At 41.0% G+C, this 21,638-nt stretch overlaps 4 protein-coding genes across 5 annotated transcripts; 3 read left to right on the top strand and 1 right to left on the bottom strand.

Annotated features, from left to right (window-relative positions):
* Positions 1-273: 273 nt before the first annotated feature.
* LOC134868324 (liver-expressed antimicrobial peptide 2) lies at positions 274-1,831 on the top strand. 2 transcript variants are annotated; one of them, XM_063889374.1, is made up of 3 exons: positions 448-703; positions 853-992; positions 1,334-1,831. In XM_063889374.1, exons 1-3 carry the CDS (start codon positions 638-640, stop codon positions 1,353-1,355), a joined length of 228 nt encoding a protein of 75 aa, XP_063745444.1. In that variant the 5' UTR covers positions 448-637; the 3' UTR covers positions 1,356-1,831. The 2 variants fall into 2 exon arrangements, with proteins under 2 accessions (XP_063745442.1, XP_063745444.1); XM_063889372.1 differs by lacking the exon at positions 1,334-1,831 and having other exon boundaries at positions 274-703; positions 853-1,316.
* Positions 1,832-3,326: 1,495 nt separating this feature from the next.
* Positions 3,327-14,422, top strand: LOC134868326 (AP-4 complex accessory subunit RUSC2). The gene is given in 12 exon segments (XM_063889375.1): positions 3,327-3,352; positions 5,954-7,343; positions 7,477-7,762; positions 7,905-8,488; positions 8,491-8,869; positions 9,896-9,972; positions 10,114-10,288; positions 10,419-10,524; positions 10,613-10,622; positions 10,624-10,660; positions 10,777-11,446; positions 11,571-14,422. Coding segments are annotated over 11 exon segments (3,762 nt in total). The 5' UTR covers positions 3,327-3,352; positions 5,954-6,008; the 3' UTR covers positions 11,674-14,422.
* On the bottom strand, positions 12,360-15,451 carry cimip2b (ciliary microtubule inner protein 2B). Its single transcript, XM_063889376.1, has 6 exons — positions 15,361-15,451; positions 14,744-14,937; positions 13,982-14,136; positions 13,420-13,546; positions 12,953-13,165; positions 12,360-12,856 (listed from the first exon to the last, which is right to left on the bottom strand). The coding sequence occupies exons 1-6, from the start codon at positions 15,405-15,407 to the stop codon at positions 12,762-12,764; spliced, it is 831 nt and encodes a 276-aa protein (XP_063745446.1). The 5' UTR covers positions 15,408-15,451; the 3' UTR covers positions 12,360-12,761.
* A 2,192-nt stretch (positions 15,452-17,643) lies between these two features.
* On the top strand, positions 17,644-21,560 carry si:dkey-106l3.7 (uncharacterized). Its single transcript, XM_063889863.1, has 6 exons — positions 17,644-18,342; positions 19,879-20,040; positions 20,213-20,396; positions 20,485-20,567; positions 20,713-20,807; positions 21,119-21,560. The coding sequence occupies exons 1-6, from the start codon at positions 17,704-17,706 to the stop codon at positions 21,207-21,209; spliced, it is 1,254 nt and encodes a 417-aa protein (XP_063745933.1). The 5' UTR covers positions 17,644-17,703; the 3' UTR covers positions 21,210-21,560.
* Positions 21,561-21,638: the final 78 nt, after the last annotated feature.

Consider the following 21,638-nt stretch of genomic DNA (forward strand, 5'->3'; position numbering starts at 1 on the left):
CTACATTTCGAGGTTGAAATGCAGTCTTAATTGGTAATAAATAAATTGATGTATAATATGTTCTTACTTAATATACTAATGGAACTATTTCTTGGCCGGGTGCAGTGAGGTTGTCGGGAAAGCCACAGACTCCTGCAGGTCACTGGCCTGGTAAAAAACTCTAAGATGGCTTAAAGGTAAGCAATCTCTTCTATTTTCAGTTATCGTGTCACATGGATTTCCTTCATGCAGCTCCATAGGTGAAATGGGTCGATGGATACATTATTGGATACAATCCAAGACCCATGTTGAGGTTTCATTTACATACCTTCCTACGTGGAATTGTCCTCAATTGCAGGGTTAAAGTGTACTTTGGCTCCCTCTAGATAAACTTTGATTTTGTCTGACTGTCATTAAAAAACTGATAAGTTCTACTGTTCAACAAGGTCTGCATCATTGGCCTCTGACTCCAGGTCAGCTTCTCTGCCAAACCTCAGCCTGAGTCATTAAAGCAGCTAAATTGGAGTATTAATCTTTGATATCTGTCAACAGCTAACTCCTCCCAAACCTAATCATAGCCTTTAATACAAGCTGCATGACACAACACACCAGCCCAGCCGCAGAAGTTCTACTCTCCTGAGCCCGATCTGCAAACGGCATGAGGACTCTTCAAGAAAGGATCGTTGTTCTCTCAGTGTTTCTGACTCTGATCTGTACAATCCAGGTATTTGTATAGGTTACTATCCTTTTTTTACTGTTTATACCGTTTTTGATCTATTTTGTGCTAATAAAGAACATAATGTCTTCTGATACTATCATCATAAAACATGCGTGTCATCACAGTTATTAACAATCTTATATTTGTTATTACAGGTGGATTCACTGCCTGTACCTACAGCCTGGAATGGTTTGATACAGCGGACCAAGCGGTCTCTCCTGTGGCGCTGGAACAGCATGAAGCCTGTGGGAGCCAGCTGCAGGGACCACTTAGAGTGTGGCACAAACTACTGCAGGTATGGCAAAACCTCTCTGAAATTTAACACTTAATCAGACATTTGACGCATTTTTGAACTTACTTTAACATTAATATGATGTGTAGCTCATTAACTATTTTAGGGTCTGTATTTCTTAATGCTTTGGGGCTTTAATGTGAAATAATATATGTTGATCCAAATGACATTCAATGATATTGAAAAAACATGTGACAATGGTTGTAGTTTTCGCAACACTCAAAAATCATTGCTCTGTACTGTATTTGTGCAGCGTGTGAGGTTTTGTCCACGACTGTTTTGCATGGCTTGGACAAAGTCAAACAGTAATTACACTGCAATAAAGTTGCTCCTTATCTTTACAGGAGAAATATATGTTCCTTCTGAAGAGGGAACACATATAAAACACCTTCAATGTGACAAAACAAACATCTGCCTAATGGACCGAAGTGACCTGTCTCAAGACGAACCGTAAATCACCTTAATGTTGTAATAATCTGGTTTCAACTGAAGACCTGCTCCTCCTGACTCGTGCATTCAGTTAAAGAACTCTGACTTGGCACTGCAGCAAAAGAATGCTGCAAATGCAGAATTTACAAGAACAAATAAAAATGACTCCATCTAGAGCAATATCCATTTTTTACAATTGCATCAAAACAGTTGCAGTACATTATCAGACATGCTGTATAAAATGTTTAAATAAGAACATATAAATATTCATGCACATTTTTGTGAGTTTATCTGTTCATGTTATTATTATATTTATATTTGTAAATATTATGAACATTTGATGACATTTAAATATTTTTTTACAAGAGGTTGTATGTCCACACTTTGTTTTTTTACCAAGTTCAGAACAAATTAAAAATATTCCTCACAGTTCATTCTACTCTTTTAATGCAATGGAAGAAAATTAAAACGTTTATGTTGGTTGGTTGGTTGGTTGGTTGGTTGGTGGTTGGTTGGTTGGTTGGTTGGTTGGTTGGTTGGTTGGTTGGTTGGTTGGTTGGTTGGTTGGTTGGTTGAACAAAACAACTAAAACAAATGGGCCATCTGTGTGAAACATGACATGAAATGGGTTAAAGGTCCTGAAATAGATAGAATGTTTTGAGGTTTTGAGGATCATTTTGTGTTAACATTTAGGATTCTTTGCAGCGCATGGTTTGGAGAGAAACATACAGTATGTTCCAGCTGCTCTTTAATGTCCGTTTATGAGCAGAGCTGATCAGATTATGTAAAAAGATTGTTGCTCTGTATGAACTAATGTTTTAGACGAAGTCCAGCATTTAAACAGGTAACATGGTTTACTTGGTGATGCTTCTCCTTTTCATGCTGGAATATATGCACACAAGCATTTGGTTCTTTGATGCTTAACATCTAATATAGGTAATCATGTGACATACATTTTAGAACCTTCTTCGAAAATGGATGCATCAAAAGCTGAAATCTGTTCCCGATTCACCACTGGAGGGCGATCTAAACCAGGTGTAGGGAGGTGACTGCGCCACCAGTCATTTGTGAGTTAACCAAATAACTGTAACTAAACTAGTTCTAAACTAGTACTGATCAAATTAACTCTATAGTAAATTGTTAATTGAATAGGGTAATTCTAAATGGATTTGGTTCTGTGGAGGGAGTTCATTTGTTCTAGTATTTAGCTACTGTCTTTTTTCGAGCAAAAATAGCCACTGGACTCTGATTTCAGTCTTAAATAAGATTTTTAAATAAAATGATTTAAGATTGGAAATAGACATATTTTTGACATTTGACTTCACTATGAACCCATTTATAATATGCAGATGATTCGATAATGAATGTATTATTGCAGCCCTAATCTTATTCTTATCTTCTAATATTATTTTGCGATAATGAATTGTGTAAGTTTCTTTTTTTGTATTGACTCATCATTATAAGAAAACGAAATCATATCATTAGTGAACTTTGCAATCTGCCTACTCATGATGAAGTCTATTTTTATTATTATTTAACTTATCTCTGCCTGCCAGGTGTTTTGATACTTTGATTGGCAGGCGCTTCTCCCTCCTCATTGGTTAACGTCAGCGTGACGTAATACCCCGATAGGCTGAGCGGTGCTGGAGCAGCGCGTGGGGTCCGCTCATCCATGGGTCCGCTGTGGCTGTACGGACCTCAGTGTCGAACCGGGTTTATATTACGCTAAGATACACTTATTTATTCCCGATGAACAACCATACATTTAAATGTCGGATGTCAGGTAATATAGCTGAAAGTATGAGCTGTCTAATCATTCTTTAATGTGAGAACTGCGTCGAGTAATAGCGTGTTTTCTATTTAAAGACTTGTTTGGTTGCATGGTTTTGGATCAAGATGAAGGACATCGCATTTGACTGACGACTGTTGTTCAAGTAGGTGATAATATTCAAGTATATCAGTAATTCATTGGAAACGGACAAATGCACAAGGTTGTTTTTCATGAGCTTTATTTACTTTTCACTGATTTCAATGATCCAACTGTAATTATTCTGGGCTACGTTTCACTTCATTTGTGGTTCTGTCTGTAAATGTGATAGTGTTTGTGAAAGAGATAAAGAGATGTTACTTCTGTTATGGGTGGTTATGTTATTATGTGTGCATCTCTTGTTGTGTCTGACATGTCCTACTTCAACCACTTTGAATATTTCATTTTCAACACACACAGACATACACACACACACACACACACACACACACACACACACACACACACACACACACACACACACACACAGGTAACTGCTGGCCATATAGTCCATCTGTGACCTTTGTCTTCAATCTGTCTGTCATTACTCTCTAGATGCAGATGTGAAAACACCATGATCATGTTATGTTGAGTTCTTACCACGCTTTTTCTATCATGAATACTACTTGATACATGAATACATGTAATGATGTCTTATTATGAGAGAGCAGCATCTAGATCTGATTATTTGTTTTTCAAGCACAGAAACAACAGCAGTGGACCTTAGACTCTTTGCTTTAGCAGCACAACACAGTCCCATCTTTCATGGGAGCGGGCTGACATGACCTGACAGACATTTCAAATGATCTAGCTCAGTTAATCACAACCATCTCAGCGTGCTCCAGTGCCCAAGGGAAAGAGCTGCAAGCAAGGGGACCTCCAGCCGTGATAATAATAGCAAGAGTCGCATCCGCTTTGCAGTGAAAATGTTAGTCTTCTGCAGCCAACTAAGCAGTCACACTGGCCTACTTTCATGTGGTATTGAGCTACTGAACAGTTGAAAATATGCAGGGATTCAGATTCAATGCAAACATTTGAAAACAATATTGTCCCACATATTGCATCACCTGAGACACTAATCTTATTTGTGAGACAATATTAAGGATTTAAACGATTCTATCAAAAGGTGACCAGCAGGGCTTGCTGCACAGAAATGTGTGTATAATGTTTTTCTGGACGAATTTAACAAATAAGACAGTTTTGTTCAAACAACTACAGGTACAGATACTGAGAGCATTTGGGGATTCAGTGTATTGCTTAGGGCTCCCACCTGCACCTCCTCCAGAGCTTTGTGAAGTTACACAACCTAAGGCAAACATTAGTCTGTTGTTGTTGTTATTTAATAGCTTTCTAGCCACATTTAGATATAAATGAATATTACTTCATTTAATTTCTTTATGTATTTGTGTTGTTTGTATTTAAGCCTTTATAGAAAGGTTCACCAAGTCTTTAAGCAACTTTTTATATTGTTAATGTTTAGTTTGTTATTTGCCTCTGAGCAGATTTAATTGTGATTTCTATCTGTTGCCATGGTAAGGGTGTTGTTTATTGTTGCCATGTGACATTAAAGAGGATTACCTCCTCATGGTCATCTGCAACAGATGTTGTTTGTTTACCCATGTTGTGCCCCCACAGTTGCACAACAATGTGATGTCTTTCAACCTTAGGATGTGGTGGACAGAGGATGTCATATCTAAAATATTGAATTTTCCTCAAAATATAACACTACGAAGGGCAAATCAACAGTAAATGGTTTGTGGTTGTATATTTTTTTAAATACATTTTTTAGGATCATTTCTTTTGACTGAATAATATGCAATCCCAGTGTTTAAATATTTGTATGTGCTATTTCATTATTTTTTAAGCAGTCCTCATAGCTGTTTAATGAAGGGGTGGTAATCATTGTTTTTCTGCCTGTGTTTTGAGGTCAGGACTGATGTGTATAACAATGGTAGAGCATGTTAAATTAACTACACCGATGTAAAATTATATACTGTTAGCAGAGCCAGCGGAGCGTCTCTGCAGTGCAGATGCCCTAGTTACAAGGCAGCTGAGTAACTGTGAGGGACTGTGGTTGGCCCAGGCAGCGAGAGGAGGGGTCTGTTAATGGTTGACTGAACTATGGAGGGGAGGCTGAGGGCCAGAAGCAGACAACACAGTAGGACTCTGGCTGCAGGACCAGTGATGTGAGGTGTGGGAGCAGGCTCAGACAGCAGCAGCAGTAGCCTGCAGTAGTGCTTTATGGTGTCATCTTTTTTTCTACTCTGCTGGGATGTTTTTACCCTAGAATTAAAGATGCACTGAACTTGTGTCCCTGAAGCTTTGAGTCTGACAAAGCATTACAGCTAGGAGGGTCATTGAGTTCAAAAACCAAGAAGCAGATCCTGAGGGAGATAAACATAAACAATTCATATGCATATACCATCAAACATAAACTATAGCTGAGAAACTAACATTTTTCTTTGAAATATAAACGGTGTTTAAAGGTACCTCTGGTCTTAGCACCAGATCTTAGGCAGAGTTTATTCTAACTGTGCTAAGAATTTGCCTACATAATCACTTAAAGAGCCCAATGTTTTACACAGTAGCACTGACAATAATAGAATTTCCTGTGTTTTCTATATCCACACATACTCTTGTACTATATACATCTCCTTGCACATTTCTTATAACCCATTTAAATTACTGTTGTATTTATAAGTGATCTCATTGTATTTTATTCTTTCAGGATTTGTATTTAGGAACATGGACTCCATTTCGGTGGTCCAGCCTGATCCAGTAATATGATTGGAGCATCCAGTCACTCAGGGGACACCCTGATTGCGTGCCATTTCCCTGTGCTCCAGCTTCCCACTTGGCAGCTTCCTGTCCAGGCCCTGTGCAGCTCGGCCAAGACGCCCGGCCGGCTTTGCTCAGTAGGTCTGACCCGAGCAGTGTCCCTCCCAGAGCGAGACTCGCTAAACCGAGAACATGCGTTCACCGGTGGCCAAAGACCTTTCTCCAGCAGCCACGGCAGTTTCATCGAGGACCGAGCGGAGGAGGAAGGGGGCAGCGACAGCAGTGGGAGATACGACTCCAACTCGTCGCCGGAGGAGACCAGTTCCCATCTGAAGAAAGAAAACTCTGAAGCTAGAGACACTCTACGCTCACATAACTCATTCCTCCCCAACAGAGAGCTGGATGAGGATGAGGAAGAGGAAGATAGTGAAGGTGATAATCTACACAGATATCACGAGGACTCGTCTTTTGTATTGCATGGGAATTCCAACTGGCCTCAAAGTAATGGTGCCAGTACTACATCCCACGGGGACATGGACAGTGAATGGAGCAATGAAGGAACCATGTTGGCGACTGAGAGTGACCGTGAGTGGCTCTCTAACCAGCTTCACCAGCAGGACTCCCTGCACACTGAGTGCCAGTGCTTCCATGTGAGCAGATCTGGCGTCACGGCCTTTAAAGACAAGGATTCAGACAGACGGAAGGATAACATGTCGTGCTGCATACACCGCCAACACAAATGTTCACCAGAGCTTTTCTCCAACAGCCACACTGAGTATGTCAGTGACTCTTCCTGTAACAGTTCTGATGGCATCTTGGTTAATTTCTGCACTATCTATAACAGGAGCAACAACCCTGCCACGCCGCATGACCTCAGCAGTCCTGCAGCTCCCCCCTATCAGTCCTCTGAGGGATCCGTGTTCCTCAACCTCCAACCTGTTCCTCAGACTCCAGCAGAGGTTCTCCAACCTGATAACATGGCAGGTAACTCCCCCCATAAAGAGGAGGCTGACACCACGTCTTCTGTTTCCTGCTGTTCTCCTCAAGGTCTCGACTCTAACTGCAATCTCTACTCCCTGGAGCCGCTTCCCCCGGGTCTCTCCTCACTCGAGGTATCAGACCTGGCTGCCTGTCTCCAAAGCCAGGCCACACTGGCCATGGGGACCAACCAGAAGTACTACAAGCTTGTCTCTTGTGACCTCTCCTCCCAGTCACCCAGTCCTGCCTGGTCCAGCTTCACCAGCTATCCTGAGGGTCAGAGCAGAAGTAGTCCCTTCCCTCCCTCTGAGCAGCTCCCTGTTGATGATAAGAAAGAAGCACAACACAAAGAAGTCATAAAGGTAATGTTGTAATACACCAGCTCTTCTTTTAGATGATAGAGCAATGCTAAAATTAGATTTCATAAAGATTTTCTCTAAAAACATCTTCTGTTAAACTGCATTGTGTGATTTGGTTGTGTTTCTTCATCATCAGGAGGAAGAGGATTACCAAAAGGAGAAGCGGTTCTCCTCCGCACATGCTGACTGCACTGAGTTTCAGACCCATGATTACCAAGTTGCCACCACCTCCGCTGAGAAACCCCTCTACAGAAAGAGGCAATCATACAGCTTCCAAAACCCTCTCTACCAATCACCCTATGCACTGTACCCCATCCAGTGTAGCCCACTTAGCAGTCAATGCCAAGGCACAAGCACCGCGTCCACTCAGCCATCTGTGATTCTGCACCAGGAGCACTGTGAAACCGATGCTACTGAGAATGGTGAGGCAATAAAAAGAGTGTTGTTATGTCTTTTAGGGAGTAAAATATGCAAAGATATAATTTGAGAATTGTATTAATTTCAGTGTTAAGGGAATCTAACATCTCTGCCATATGTTTTTCTCATCCTCTATCTCCATCTAAGGAGCATGTTCATTGGAAAATGCAGTGGTGCGCTACAGTAAGGCCCAGAGACCAACCTCACTGCCCATCCAGCCCTTTGTCCTGATCCCCACAGGCAAACCCCAGACACAGCACTTGGGCTGTCTTCTAGAGCAGTACATCAAGAGCAGCAAGAGCTCTCAACCAGGCCTCAAGTTCAAGGGCAAAAGCAGCCAAGGTTTTTCTAATTTGCAGCCATCACCAATGGGCAACCACTGCCCTATTTTCCTGGAGGGTCCTTCGAGCTCTGACACCTGTTCCACCTGCACGCCGAGTCCAGAATGCTTCAGCCGCAGTCGAACATGGAGCCAGTCCCGCAGAACCCAAGGATGCCCAAGTCCATTTACATTAAAAAGCAGTCAGGATCCAACCTACGGCAGCCCACCGTCAAGATTGGTTCAAGATAGGACAAGCCCACCTCAGAGTACCACGTTTTCAAATTTGATTTCAGCCCCACTTAAGTCCCACCTTGTTAAAAGTCCCGCCTACCAGGACCTTATTAACCTCACCCCAGAGCAGAGCCAATCAAACACAGAGCCCAAGAGTTCCTATCAGACCCAGACCCCTTAACATCTTCTCATACACCACACACTTTACTTCTGACCACTGACACCCATCCCCGAAACCTGCAGGCATCCCTCTCTCCTCCCACAACCTTACAAGCTGAACAGATGCTCCCTAAGTACTGCGCTACACCTGCAGCTGGCTTCTTTAACAATAGTTTTACAGCTGCTCTCTCCTCTGTAGCTCCTCTTTCCTCTTTGAGTTCTCTGCTTTCCTTGGCTGCGTCTGGCCTGCAAAGCCAGCACTCTGCTGGGCTCAGTGGGAAGCAGAGTCAGAGTCAACACAGTGAGACTCTGATCCTGAGTGACAGGCCGCCCACAGAGTTCTGTCTCTCACCCGACACATCTTATGAGTCCATGTCTATCAGCCATCTTCAGAGGAGAGGTGAGGACATTGAATGACTGATATATGTTTGTGTAAAACATGTTAATTGCAGTGAATTACATTGAAATCAGAATGAAGTAAAACAAAGTGACCCAGTAATGGCAATGACTGGATTCCTCCTTGATTGGATTGTCTAGCCAGTGATGAGCTGTTGAGAACAGCAAAAGAAAAGCCACTGTGCTGCAGCAGTGCCTTCAATACCCTGAAGGGGCTTCCTCTCAAACATGACCTATTTTTAACTCTCCCTGCACGGGATTGGCTAAGCGTACTGCTCTGTAGCCTATGTGTGTGATTCAAGAGAAGACAAGAGGAGAGAATGATGCAGTAGAAACACTGCTAATTATTTATAAACACACAACTCCTTTTACTGTTACCATATGGGCCACTTTGTGCAAATTTGATTCTATAAATGGGAGCCTTGTGTGATGGATAATCAAGGATGGAGATGCTGTGTTGAACCATCAGTGTGGTGCAGCACTGCAGGCAGCATCAACATGCATAAAGAATTCACCATGACATTTGCAGAGGCTAGCCAGTATGAGATGAGGGAAGCAAGGCAAGGGAAAGTGAGTCAATGAGGAATGCTGCTAAAATGGACTCTTTTATCTTCGGCTCACTTTCACATTTGCATTCCCGCAATATGATAATGAACCCTGAAAGAAAACTCTCATGTTTCTATGCAGTGACCCAGTTAGGGAGGGGGAAATCTTATGGAGCGTGTTCATGATATGAGTCTTATTGTTTTTAAAGGAGTAAAACATCTGATAGTAACATCATTTCAACCTGTTTCCAATACAAATCACCATGCTTAAAGAACGGTGACAAGACCAAACAATCTGAATTACAGCACAAATAAAGAAACAAATTGACTGGTACTGGTTAGAAATGTTTCACCATACTGTACGATTTCACTTATTTAATACAAAGGATAGGCTGAAATGGCATAATATAGGATTTGCAATGTAACACGTATTGTATATTGTAATACATCAATCTCCAATGTCTCTCCTTGTCCAATGTCCCCAGGTTTGCTGAGGTCCGTGAGCAGGGCGGTGGATTTGATCATGGCTCATTTTGGCAGCAGCAGAGACCCTGAAGAAAAGGTCTGAATTTGGCAGAGCTAAGCAACAATGTTTCACAATGGAAAAGCGCCATACTGATTTTACTCACACTGCAGGACAGGAGTCAAATAACCTGTGTCAGCAAGAAATATATTGTATCATATTTCTTTCCTTCTGCTGCAGATGCGACTAGGTAACAGCTCATGCAGTCCCACAATCGGCGGTCTGGTCCTGGAACATTTGTGTCCCGCGATCCAGAATATTCTAGAGGACGGGCTTAGGGATCACAAGCTGGATTTCATCGTTGGGCAGCGCCGTAATCACTCCTGGGGTGTGGTGGAGGTCTCTACTAGGATAGGTGAAGACACAAGAGTGATAATGATTCAAAGGAAGTGCCATTAATATACCGGCGTATTGTACTGGGGAAGCAGCTTGTTTGTAGTAAACTGTTTGTTGATGAAGTATTTTTGGGTCTTTGTCTAAAACAGGTCCATCCACCAAGGTCCTTCACAGCCTGGTCTCCAAAATCATACAATGTGCCCAACTCTCCAGCCGATGCATGAGACTGAGAGCCTTCCTCATGGGCTTGCTTAAGTAGGACAATCTTTGATCGCCCTTTTAAAGGTAATGAATGAATGTACATATAGTTATAATCTTGTGTTGTTGTTTTTTTCTCTTTCAGCTTGAGAGCCTTTAGAATTCTGGCTCAGTCACCTTCAGAGTCAAAAAGGTGAGTGAAAATACCTGTTGTGAAATTATTGACCATGTTAGCATGCTATCATTAGCATTTAGCCCAGTTTTAGATCCCTATTGCATGTGTTTGTATCTTTGTTTACTTCTCAACAGATTTAGTGACGACCTACTACCATTCATGGGGTTTCCTGTCCATGTCGCTGGGTCAGTGTCAGCCCATGTTTCAGGAGCTGCTGCTTCTGCTGCAGCCGCTCACTGTGTTGCCCTTTGACCTCAACTTGCTCCTGGAGCCACGAATGTTACGTAACAGACAGTTGTGTTCGGAGGAGCAGGGTGTTTCTCTTCCTCCGCCATGCTCAGCCCTCCTAGTGACCAGCTGGCCACTACTGCAAGCAGACAGAAAGGCATACAGTAGCCAAAATCAGCAAAACAACATTTCACAGCAGACAGATCTTCATTGCCAAGAGTCTCCTAGGTCTCAGCAATGCATCAAGCAGGACTGGGAAGTGAATCAGGCCACCAGGAGTCCATTAGCTCCTATTCAAGAGTGGTGGTCACAAAAGCATAACCTGGTGGATGGTGTGGTTGAAGGAGAGGACTGTAGCCGGAATTATGTAGACAATTGGTCTCAAATTAGTATGGACAGCAGGCATGACGACAGGACTGGAGAGAAAGACAATGAAACCCCAATAGCGAGCACACGTGTCCTGGCTGAGAGTCCATATCATGGTGGGCTGCGCTGGGCCAAACTGTTTGGAGCCGCTGATCCTTCCACCAGGACAGATACAGTTTCTCAGAGTCACAGTGGAGCACAAACCAGAAGGTAAGAACCAGTAATGATAACTGGTAAAGGTGTTATTGTGTGATTTTCCTACTACTTTATTTGGTTTGATTGATGGACATTCTCTCTACTCAAAACTAAAAACTCTATATCATTGCTTTCACAGGTCCAGGCGACCATCACAGTGGCTGCATTTTGACAGAACCCAGCTTGGACTTTTGGCTCAATCCATCAGGTCAATGACGCTTGGAGGAGCAAGCTCAGACTAACAAGGACTACTGAAAACTAAATCCTCTGTGGATGAAGGACAGACTTGGGCCTATTAACTTTAATAACCTGCATGATAATAATTTGCTCAACTGATCCAAAAGCACATAAATGAAAGGAACCACAGTTTTAGCAATGACCCTTATTCGTCAAGCTGACTGTTGCACTATTAGACCTGCAAAAACTCTAAACTAACCAATTAAAAGTCATTCATTCTAAGCAGAGGTTGCTGTAGCATCATCTCCACAGTAGCTCCAGAGCTCTTTTCCAGGAAGTAGCTTGAGCTTAAGGGTCATTCCAATAACCATCCTTTATGTTTCCTAGAGTCGATTTTAAATCATAAAATGTGCATATTGACCTGCTTTAGACTGTTGGACATTCTTGTGGTGCAAAATTATCTATTTCTATATATGTCATTCTCTCCATAGATGTACATTTTGTCTTTAGGTGGGGAAAAAGCAAGAAGTACACTCATAATTGTGCCAAATATGCTACACACCATCCTTGGATAGTCAGTGGTGTTTTGTTTCCAGTAGCCTGTTTGAGCAAATCCCCAGCATGGATTTTCTGCATGAGTTAAAAAACAAACTGTACCATAGGTGCTTCAGTACTTCCTATATCTCCCCCTTAATGTTTATATTGGTAAAGAGCTAGGTTTTGTACATTTTCTGGCACTGAAAGTGTGGAAATAGTTTGCAGTAGTATGTCTTCCAGTGAAGTGTGTTAAGTTGCACAATATAAGCCATCTTGTGGCTGTTTCAGGTACTTTAATGTGTGTCAGGTACATTTTGATAGACTAGTGGTTAGTTAATAGGGAGGAAAGAACAAAACATGTGTTTATATACAGAACATTTAATGTAATTATGTGCAATCTGAAATTATTTGACCCAGCATCATTGTCTCAACCTCTGAATGTTTGCTCTAATGCCAGTGACAATCAAAGTCTGTCAATAAAGACTTCTTTGTATGCCAAAAGTAAACATTATAAATGTTTATTCATGCGTTTCATGTCATGAGGACTTCCTAAATAGTTCTTAAACTTCACAACTTCATCTTGCCAGTAATAGTCCTTGTATTAAAGTGGATAGTTTTATGATTTTGCCTGACGGTTCCTCTTGATGCCGCTCTTCTCCAGTGCATTCTGGGAAAGTTGGCCAAAGGTTTGTCCATACATGAACTGGTAACCTGTGGGATGGCACATAGTGAGAAATGCTTAAACCTGATGCTAGTTTATAAAATAGCTGATCAAACTGCAAATGTGTTGCTAGCACTGACACTGACCTGGGATGTGTCCTGTGAATGACGGCACCACACCCCTGTCTGATGGATAGATAGTGGCAATGGAATTTATTGTACTTTCCCTCCTCCCCGGGAAGCTTTGGGACATGGGGTCAGTCTGCTGCTGTTTCCCAAACTGGATCAGTGCCTGGTTTGTAGTAATGGGAAAACCTTTGCCAAATAAGAAACGAGATTTTGGCACATGCCCTGTAAAACCTGTCAAAGAAACATCACTCAGTGAGCTGCTAGAGTTATAGGAAAATCTAAACAGCCAGATTTTTCCCTCGTAGTAAGGAGACCAACATAAGATCTAAAAACAGAGTGAAAAATGTCAAAACTGAATGCTAATTTCTTCTTTGGCATATATCAAACTATCAACTTATCAACTGTTAACAGTAAATGTTCGCTGCCAATGAAAAGTTGCCAAATGCATTTTGCTGGAAACAACTGTTAACAGTTCTCTGATGTACCTGAGGTAAAGTACTTGTGTGGGTCATCATCATCCATGAAGTATGGTTTTCCTTTTGGGGTGAAGGACTTTAAGGGCCTGTGGGTGATTTTGTTGTTGGAGATTTCTCTCAAGTGGGGTCTTGATTTCTGTGCCAAATGATAACAGAACCGTTAAAAACACACACGACTCAGAAATCCAACAAAATGTTATATTCTATTAAATATAATACCACTTAACAAAGGTTTAATGTTAATCTATTGCAAACTTTAATTAAGACAGTTAGTTAGTGCAAGTAAACAGAAAAGATGAATAAGAAAACGGATAGCATTAAACTGCTTTGTTCTGTTCATTTATGTCAATCTCAGATGTAATTGGTGAATCCGTGTCAGGCCTCTTCTGGAGACCTGAGCAGTTCTGCTTCATTCTTTTTCAGGGTGGATTACATTACAGTTATCTGACACTAGAGTTCCACTATGGATAATTAAACAAGAGTGAACTTATTCAGAGGTGCAATGTCAACATGTATGTGTGCATATAGGGGCAATAGAAGGATGATGTGTTTGTAAGAGAGAGTGAGTTACTTCAAACTGTGTGTTGGTGTAGTTGACAACAGCTGGCAGCTGTTTTGATTGCCGTTGGATCTTGGCACGCCCATCCTGGTGAAACTCAGACAGCGCCTTGCTGCATGTTTCTGAGTAGGTGCAGGCAAAATAGTTCTGGCTTTTTGGAATGAAGCCTGAAACAGCAAAAAGTGAGATACAGTATTACTGTTGGTTTCAGCTGAATGTTTTGTTGCCTAGTAATGAAAATGGTTTTGGTTTACATTCACTCTGTTTTTTCTTTGTCTGCCTTCACAACAATACCACAGAAGAATATGTGTTGGTTTTACATATCAAACATAGTTAACACCGACCTTTTTTCGGAAAAAGTGTATTACTATATTACTGTGGATAATGCAAAGTGAGACATGAAGGAATTTAGGTGAACTGATCTGGTAAAATGCATTGCAAAAATGCATGCGTACATACTTCCCAGACAAAAAAAAAATGCAAGTATGGCTGTTTGGTGAATGTTATCTCGATGTTTTAAACCTATTCCACTTCCAAGTTGGACAGACATTATTCTCATGTTCTCGTGGTCTCAGGTTGTTGTGCTGTGAATAAAACTATTTTAAACCTGACTGCCAGATTCCCATCCCAACACATACTGCCATACAATTATTTAACATCATAAATATTTCTTTAACTTCTTGTCGATTCAAATGTTACTAACTGTAGTTCCTAATATGAAATCATCTTCCATGAGGTGTACAGTTACACTGTTGACCCCAGTGTGATACCTGCCTGTGTATCCTGGTATCATCCTCTTCGAGTTACTGTCAGAGGTGCTTCTCAGTGTGCCTGTGGATGGGATGTGACCTGTGTACAGGACCAGCTGATTGGAGTGTTTCACATGGGGACTGGACAGCAGCTCGGCTGTGAGCTGGCCATAAGATTTCCCCACTCTGTACTTGAGTTGTGGGCAATAACCTGAATACCTGAACACAACGGGGAAGCAGGGGTAAACACACACGGCACCATAGGGCCTCAGAAGCAGGTTTTCAGTTTAAAAAATATTGAATTTATTTCAATTCATGTCATTTTAAAAGATTTGACATACACAATCTCTGACAGTGAGTAGAGTGTAAAGGAGAAATGCACTTTTTGGGGGATGAATTTACAGCAACACATTTATCAATAATGCAGTACATAACGTTAACACCATCAAACCAACCATGTCTTGACCATCCCTAATAAAATCAATACATTTCAAAAAAGGTAGCACACTGTATTGCATTATAATTGACTCCCCCTTAGCCTAAACCCAGATCATAAAAACCATAATCTTTCATGCTTCATAGATTATGTTATCTTTATTGTTTTTTTTCTTTTTACCAAATCTGTTGGAGACATGTACTTACCCCGGGATATAATGTGGATCAGGTGTCAGCAGGACGTTTTTCTCCATGTTGTATCAGGCTGAAGCAGCTCACCCTCCTGCGTGCGGTGTTTGCTGGTTGCTACAGAGAATCAGACACACACACACACACACACACACACACACACACACACACACACACACACACACACACACACACACACACACACACACACACACACACACACACACACACCACACACTGATGGAGCTCACATGTGACTGACACTCCTGCTGTCACTATATTATAACTTCTTTTTTTTTCTCTTTTGTGTAAAATGTTGCTATAATATAACTCTGGCTTGCAGTTTTTGTTACCTACTGCATCGTCCAACATTTCTCTTTGAAAAGTTACCAAGGCAGATGCTGTTCTCAAAAATAAGCCCCCCATTTTGTGACAGATTGGCAAACAGTAAATTACACCACTAATGCGTCATTGCAGTGAAGTGATTATAGTGTGAAAAAATGGAGTATGGTTTGACTTTCTAATAGATATATTGTAGATACTAGATATTCTTAGGACATGCTCAGCGACGCCCTCTAGTGTCTCCATGTGGGGAGGAGAAAGGAGAAACTGTAACAATGCCCATACAATAGGCTAATGGGGTTTGAAGCAAGCATTTCTTTTGTGTTAACCAAGTACCCTTATTCCCTCCAGAAAACTCTAAAAGATTGGGTATTAAAAGTTAACTCTAGAAAAAATCAATCAATTCCGTTTAAAGAATGATATAGTGGAATACACTGAAAAGTGTCAAAGCCATTTCTTACAAGTCAAGAGCCTTTAACATCAACTATGTGTTTTTTATTTTAACTGAAAAAAAGAGATGACATCTCTGTATCTTTAATTTGTATTTTTTTAAGATGTTTAATACATAAGAACAATGATAATGCTTACACATCACAAACAGAACAGGACAATAACATGAGTGGTGGGGTCAGGGGGTTACAGTGTCAATTAAATGCTACACATGCACATGGTGTTGTATTTACACATGATTTACTTCATAACATGGATATACTTTCATTATTATTACATAAATAAATGCATATATACTGTATGTTTTCTCTGGTTCTTAATTAACTTTCTCCATTTGTCTGACTTACCTTTTGTTTTTTTATGAAGGGGAACGGCCAAGATTGTTTGAATCCAGGAATGCCCTTATCGTATCCCATAGCATGTTATCTTGCTTAACCAAATATAACAGGGAAGAGGCAGCTTCTTCCATACTTAGAGGTTCAGAAAGTCCTCCAGCCACTTAATTGTAGCTTTGATATGAACATACAAACGTGTAATGTTTAAGACCAATTAAAAATTACATAGACCCGTTCTATCTATGTTTATCTAAAATAGTGGACAATAAAAAAAAAACCAACAGGGCTTTTACTTGCAAAGGTATGTATCACAGGTGTTGGTACTGTACTGTATGTAAGCGCATGGATGTATAGGTCTGCTTATGAAAAGAAAAACTGAAAGAATTTGGATACACCTGTTTGAAAAAACCTAATAGTTACCTTTCATCGGGACAACAGTAGATGTGACTGTGGGCGCAGACTGAAAATAGCTCTTTTGTTTTTTCAGGAATGTGAATGATCCTGCGTGTTTGATCAGATGCAGCTCAGCCGGGGTATGTAGATCATATCTGCAGACAGGAGTGTCCACTCCACACATTCCTGCTCTCACAGATAAATCTGGGTTTGTTGAAATGACAAAATACAGTTTACTGTTTCCGTGTCACACACAGACACACATACCATAATGCTGTAAATCCATTGAAGAATTTCACCATATTGTGTTACCCTTCTCATATTCTGACACTCATGAATGAATAGGTTAGGTATGTTGGTTCATGTAGGTCATAGGAATGAGTTTTGTTACCATCTCAAGTTGTGGGAAACATTCTGATGGCAGTACTGAGACTCTGTGAGTTTACATATAAGTCTAAAATTGTTTACACTTTGAAACACCAAGTTTTTAGTCTTATTTCATTCTAAGTGTCATCTGTGAATGCAGCATATACATCTATGTGTCCATGTTAAGGCCAGCTCTTGTTATGTTTTGAAATTCTTAGAGGTGTAAATCAAACATTTCCAATAAAGGTGCCGATGAGTCAGTCTTTCCCAGGATTAACTGACACTAGACAGCAAGTATGGACATGCAGCTTGGCGTTGTGACAGGACAGATGATGGGGAGAGGCGTGGTGAAGCAACAGAGGCGGATCAGACGGGATGTTTTGAATTCTACCTCACCTGAGCTGAGACTGCGTAGGCTTTTTTGTTCATTCTCCCGCTGCTGTTCAGTAGTATAGGTGTGAGGAACAGAGGGAAGATGAATCTCTACAGGAGCTTTGGAAACCTTATGGAGGCATGGGTTACTGAAGTAGGGCAGGGTTCGGACTCATCATGGCTTGGAAATAATTATGAAGACCCTTCTATGCGTTCATCTGATATGGGAACAAACATACGCACAGACTCTGTGGACTCTGGAGTGGAGACAGCCAGCTCCGTCACATCCTTACCTGCTACACCTTCCTCTGTCTCAGCAGATCCTACAGACTCTTTTACACCAGAAAGAGAAAGGGATTCAACATCACAGTCTCCTATTCTCTCTTTTCCTGTGCCTCCCTCTTCCTCCTCTTCCTCCCCGCACCTCCGACCCAGCAGAGCTCAGGAGAGCTCCACAGTCTTGCAATTAAAAGTGGCGCAAGCAATAAAGAAGACTGACTCTAAATGTCTGCAGAACAACCCCAAAGAGCTCCTCACAGCGAATGTGGTGCTCAGGCAGCGACCTGGAGCATCTTTTGTATCCAAACGGCCTACATCAGAGTTATTGAGAGGTCAAAGGTCGGGAAGTTTTGGCCACTCGAGAACAGCAAACTCATCCATGCCCATGAGGCAGTTCTCAGAATCGTACAGACGGCCAAGGTCTATGAATTGTTTAAAGCCGCCAATGCAGACCAGAACAGAGGTGAGATACTGTTTATGGCGATTTAAAGGGTTATTTTTGTTTATTTACGGTGAAGGGGAGCCAATTTTCAGTTTCTGTTTCATGTTTTTTTTTTCTTGGGTTAAGTTTCGGTGCAACAATAGTTTCACAGTAACATGTATGGTCTTGCAAAGCACAGGCTTGTAAATGTTAAAGGAAAGTTCAAAACAAAGTCCCAGAAGTGCTACAAGGCGTCTACCTTTACAGTAGTTAAAGGGTGGCAACAAAATCCGGTTGCTCTCAAATTTAAAAGTAGGATAGGCATGTCATTACTCACACACAGGATCTCTTTCATGCTCACAACTTGTCACGAGCCCGTCTGCGGTGCGAGGGATCATAAACCAGTCTGCCCAGGTGACTTTACTCCCACAGGCACGAAAGGAATGGATGCGGGGGAAGCTACAGTCTTAGGGGGTTTCCTGGTAAATGTGACATACATGTTGTCAACCAGATGAATGGATTTTTTTAATTGTATACTGACCAACAATGTAAAAAAACATTGAATACACTCCTCTTCACACTGCAATACGTTTGCATTGCCAGTTCATGCTGACTGCACACAGAGATGTTGAAAACCTGATGAATTGCTTGGTTTTCATCCCATTAGGTCGTTAATGTGTTCCATTGCCTTATATGAAGGCCAGAATGAATTGGTAGCCAATTATATAATTGTTTGTAATTAAATGCAATTATACTTGTAATATTCTCTTTACACTTAATGTGATGTCATAATACATAATGAGAAGCATTGTCAGACCAATCTAGATTTTCTGACACATGCGCTGAGGATTGCATTGTTCATCTCAAAGTTGGCCTTGAGGTTCATGGAAAAGTACAACTAAATGACATTGCTCAAATTCATATTCTGATATTATAAAGATTAAACAATATCTACTGTCAGAACCATTAAAAAAATTATATTGATAATTATCTCTAATTATGTTGTGTTCTTTTCTTTTCTAAACTAGTAGGTGATACATAAAGTTATTACTATTTACTATATTTGAATACATTTAAAGCTTGGACTGTTTGTCAGACAGAACTTTTACACTTCTGGGGCAATCGGCAGATAAAGTACACTTTTCTTTTCTTTTTTAGTATAACTAATGTGTGATGTTCTTCTACATATTAATATGTCAGCTTATTCTGTGTTATTGTGGGCATTTTTTCTACCTGCTATGCCACTTTTGCTGTAACAAATGCAAATTTCCCCGCTGTGGGACTTATAAAGGATTTCTGATTCTGAATATTTGTGTTTTGGCACAATGGTTCTTTGAGCTCAATGCTAACTTAAGCATGCTAAAATGCTCCCAATGACAATACCTTGAGGATGTCAAGCAATGGTTATAATGTTGACAATCACCATGCTTACAATTGCTCTTTAGCACTTAACACAATCGCCCAAATGATTGTAATTTATCCTGGAGTGTTTGAAAAGCAACATTGAATAACAACTTGTGTACATTGTTTTGTTATTGCCTATAAGGTAAAGCTGTTCCTGCTTGCTGATGTGTGCAGGACCTTGGTGCAGAGGAGAGGAAAGAACTGAGTCCTGGGCTCCTGTACTTGGAGCAGGTGTGCCAAATGTTAGAAGAGATTGCCAAACAGCAGATGCACAGCTTAGCGCTACAGATGGAGGCGGATGCTCTGCGGGAGCATGAAGACCTGGAGGGGAGCCAGGTGAATACCTTCATGTATCACATCTTAGCACGGCTATTAAAAAGTTGTTACGGTTTGCATGGGTGATTAACATGTTATTGGTTCGTCAAGCTAGTGATGACAATATGTCTTCCTGCTGCCTGAGGGTTCACATGAATCAAACCCTGATTACATTTTTGACTCTTTCTTTCAGGCTCTCGACACTTGTCAGAGTGTCTCTGAACCTGCCGAGGAGGATATCATTTCCTGTGAAACGCTTGGAATTCAAGAAAGTTCAGAGCAAAGTTCCAGTGAACCTCAGCAGCCTAAAAACTATCCTTACAGACTTTTTCGCCAGAGATCGGCTTCAGACACAAATATTTCATCAATGCATTTAAGTGTGTCACCTTTTCTTGTTTTGTTTATTTCATGGATATATTCTTCCAGTCTTAAAAATATATTTATTTGTGTGTGCGATTGGTGCAGGAAAGCAGAATGCAGACTGCAGAGGGCAGCATCGGAGTAAAGATGACCTGCTGGAAAAGGAAGAGGAAGAACAGGAAATGCAGGTAGAATACACTCAAATAAACACACACATCATTTGTAATTAAATACAGCTACAGCAATAACAATAGGCCATTTGCATTGTTATTTATACATCATTTTCCCTCATATTTAACTTTTGTCAATGCATATTTGATTGTGTCTTTTCAGGAGTCTGAAATACAAGAGACGACTAAATCCAACAAGAGCTGGAAGATCAAATTTGGGTCTTTCAAAAGGGACTCTTCCCTGAGAGATTCAAAGGGGTGAGACATTGCATTTGTAGCTGTGACCTCAAGGGGGGCAGTGTTATTAATCTCATATGATGCATGATGCTCTGAGGAAATGTGTGTTCTGCTCCAACATGGCAGCCTGCCACGCTGACGCAGTGGTCCAGAGCTAATGCACAGTAGATGCAGAGGCTTTTTTTGGGGGGGGGGGGAGTTCATTTTCAGCCTGCGCTTCTGTTCCTCCTGAACATTTTGTCCCTCTCTCATGAAACCTAGTTTGCATACTGCTTCCAGCTTTCTACAGTGGCCTGCTTTAGCTCTGTTGAATGTATTTTTTATCTGTGCAGCCAACAGATACAGTCATCTGAGAGGAACTTCGCCCGACGACGGCTGAGCCAGCTGTTCAGGAGGAGGACGACTAAAGCTGTGCCTGTGTAAACGGACCACAGAGAGCCTGTGTGGATGTTTGGATATTTTGGGTTCAACGCTGAAGAGGAAGCTTTTACTTCAGAGGTCTGAACAGTCACACTGCTTTGGAACTGACTTCATATTCTGCTAATTGGATAAAGCAATTGCCATATTTTATTTATTGTCAACTGTATTATATTTTTTATACTGATCAATAATGTTTCTTCTACTGTTGTTTCTGTTACGTTATTTCATAGCACTACACAATTTGATGTACAAACGTCAAACTTGTTTCTGTAATAAGCTACAAAATTGGTGGACAACCAGTAGTAATGCACTGTATAAAAATAAACTTGAAAATAACTTAGAAATTCTCCTGAATTTCGACTTTCTGCAAGTATTTAATGACACTTAAATATAGTACCTGAAATGTTAGAAAAGGCTTTAGGTTTCCAGAGC

This window comes from Eleginops maclovinus, chromosome 8 (assembly GCF_036324505.1).
Source record: "Eleginops maclovinus isolate JMC-PN-2008 ecotype Puerto Natales chromosome 8, JC_Emac_rtc_rv5, whole genome shotgun sequence".
Lineage (NCBI taxonomy): Eukaryota > Metazoa > Chordata > Actinopteri > Perciformes > Eleginopidae > Eleginops > Eleginops maclovinus.

What these genes read in the sequence shown, in the direction of transcription:
- LOC134868324 (XM_063889372.1), top strand. Translation starts at nt 638, where the DNA reads ATGAGGACTCTTCAAGAAAGGATCGTTGTTCTCTCAGTGTTTCTGACT. An exon ending in CTCTGATCTGTACAATCCAG is followed by an intron (nt 704 to 852) that starts GTATTTGTATAG and finishes TTGTTATTACAG; the next exon opens with GTGGATTCACTGCCTGTACC.
- cimip2b (XM_063889376.1), bottom strand. Translation starts at nt 15,407, where the DNA reads ATGGAGAAAAACGTCCTGCTGACACCTGATCCACATTATATCCCGGG. An exon ending in GATGATACCAGGATACACAG is followed by an intron (nt 14,137 to 14,743) that starts GCAGGTATCACA and finishes TTGCTGTTTCAG; the next exon opens with GCTTCATTCCAAAAAGCCAG. An exon ending in ATTCACAGGACACATCCCAG is followed by an intron (nt 12,857 to 12,952) that starts GTCAGTGTCAGT and finishes GCCATCCCACAG; the next exon opens with GTTACCAGTTCATGTATGGA.
- si:dkey-106l3.7 (XM_063889863.1), top strand. Translation starts at nt 17,704, where the DNA reads ATGAATCTCTACAGGAGCTTTGGAAACCTTATGGAGGCATGGGTTACT. An exon ending in CAATGCAGACCAGAACAGAG is followed by an intron (nt 18,343 to 19,878) that starts GTGAGATACTGT and finishes TGATGTGTGCAG; the next exon opens with GACCTTGGTGCAGAGGAGAG. An exon ending in TCCCTGAGAGATTCAAAGGG is followed by an intron (nt 20,808 to 21,118) that starts GTGAGACATTGC and finishes TTATCTGTGCAG; the next exon opens with CCAACAGATACAGTCATCTG.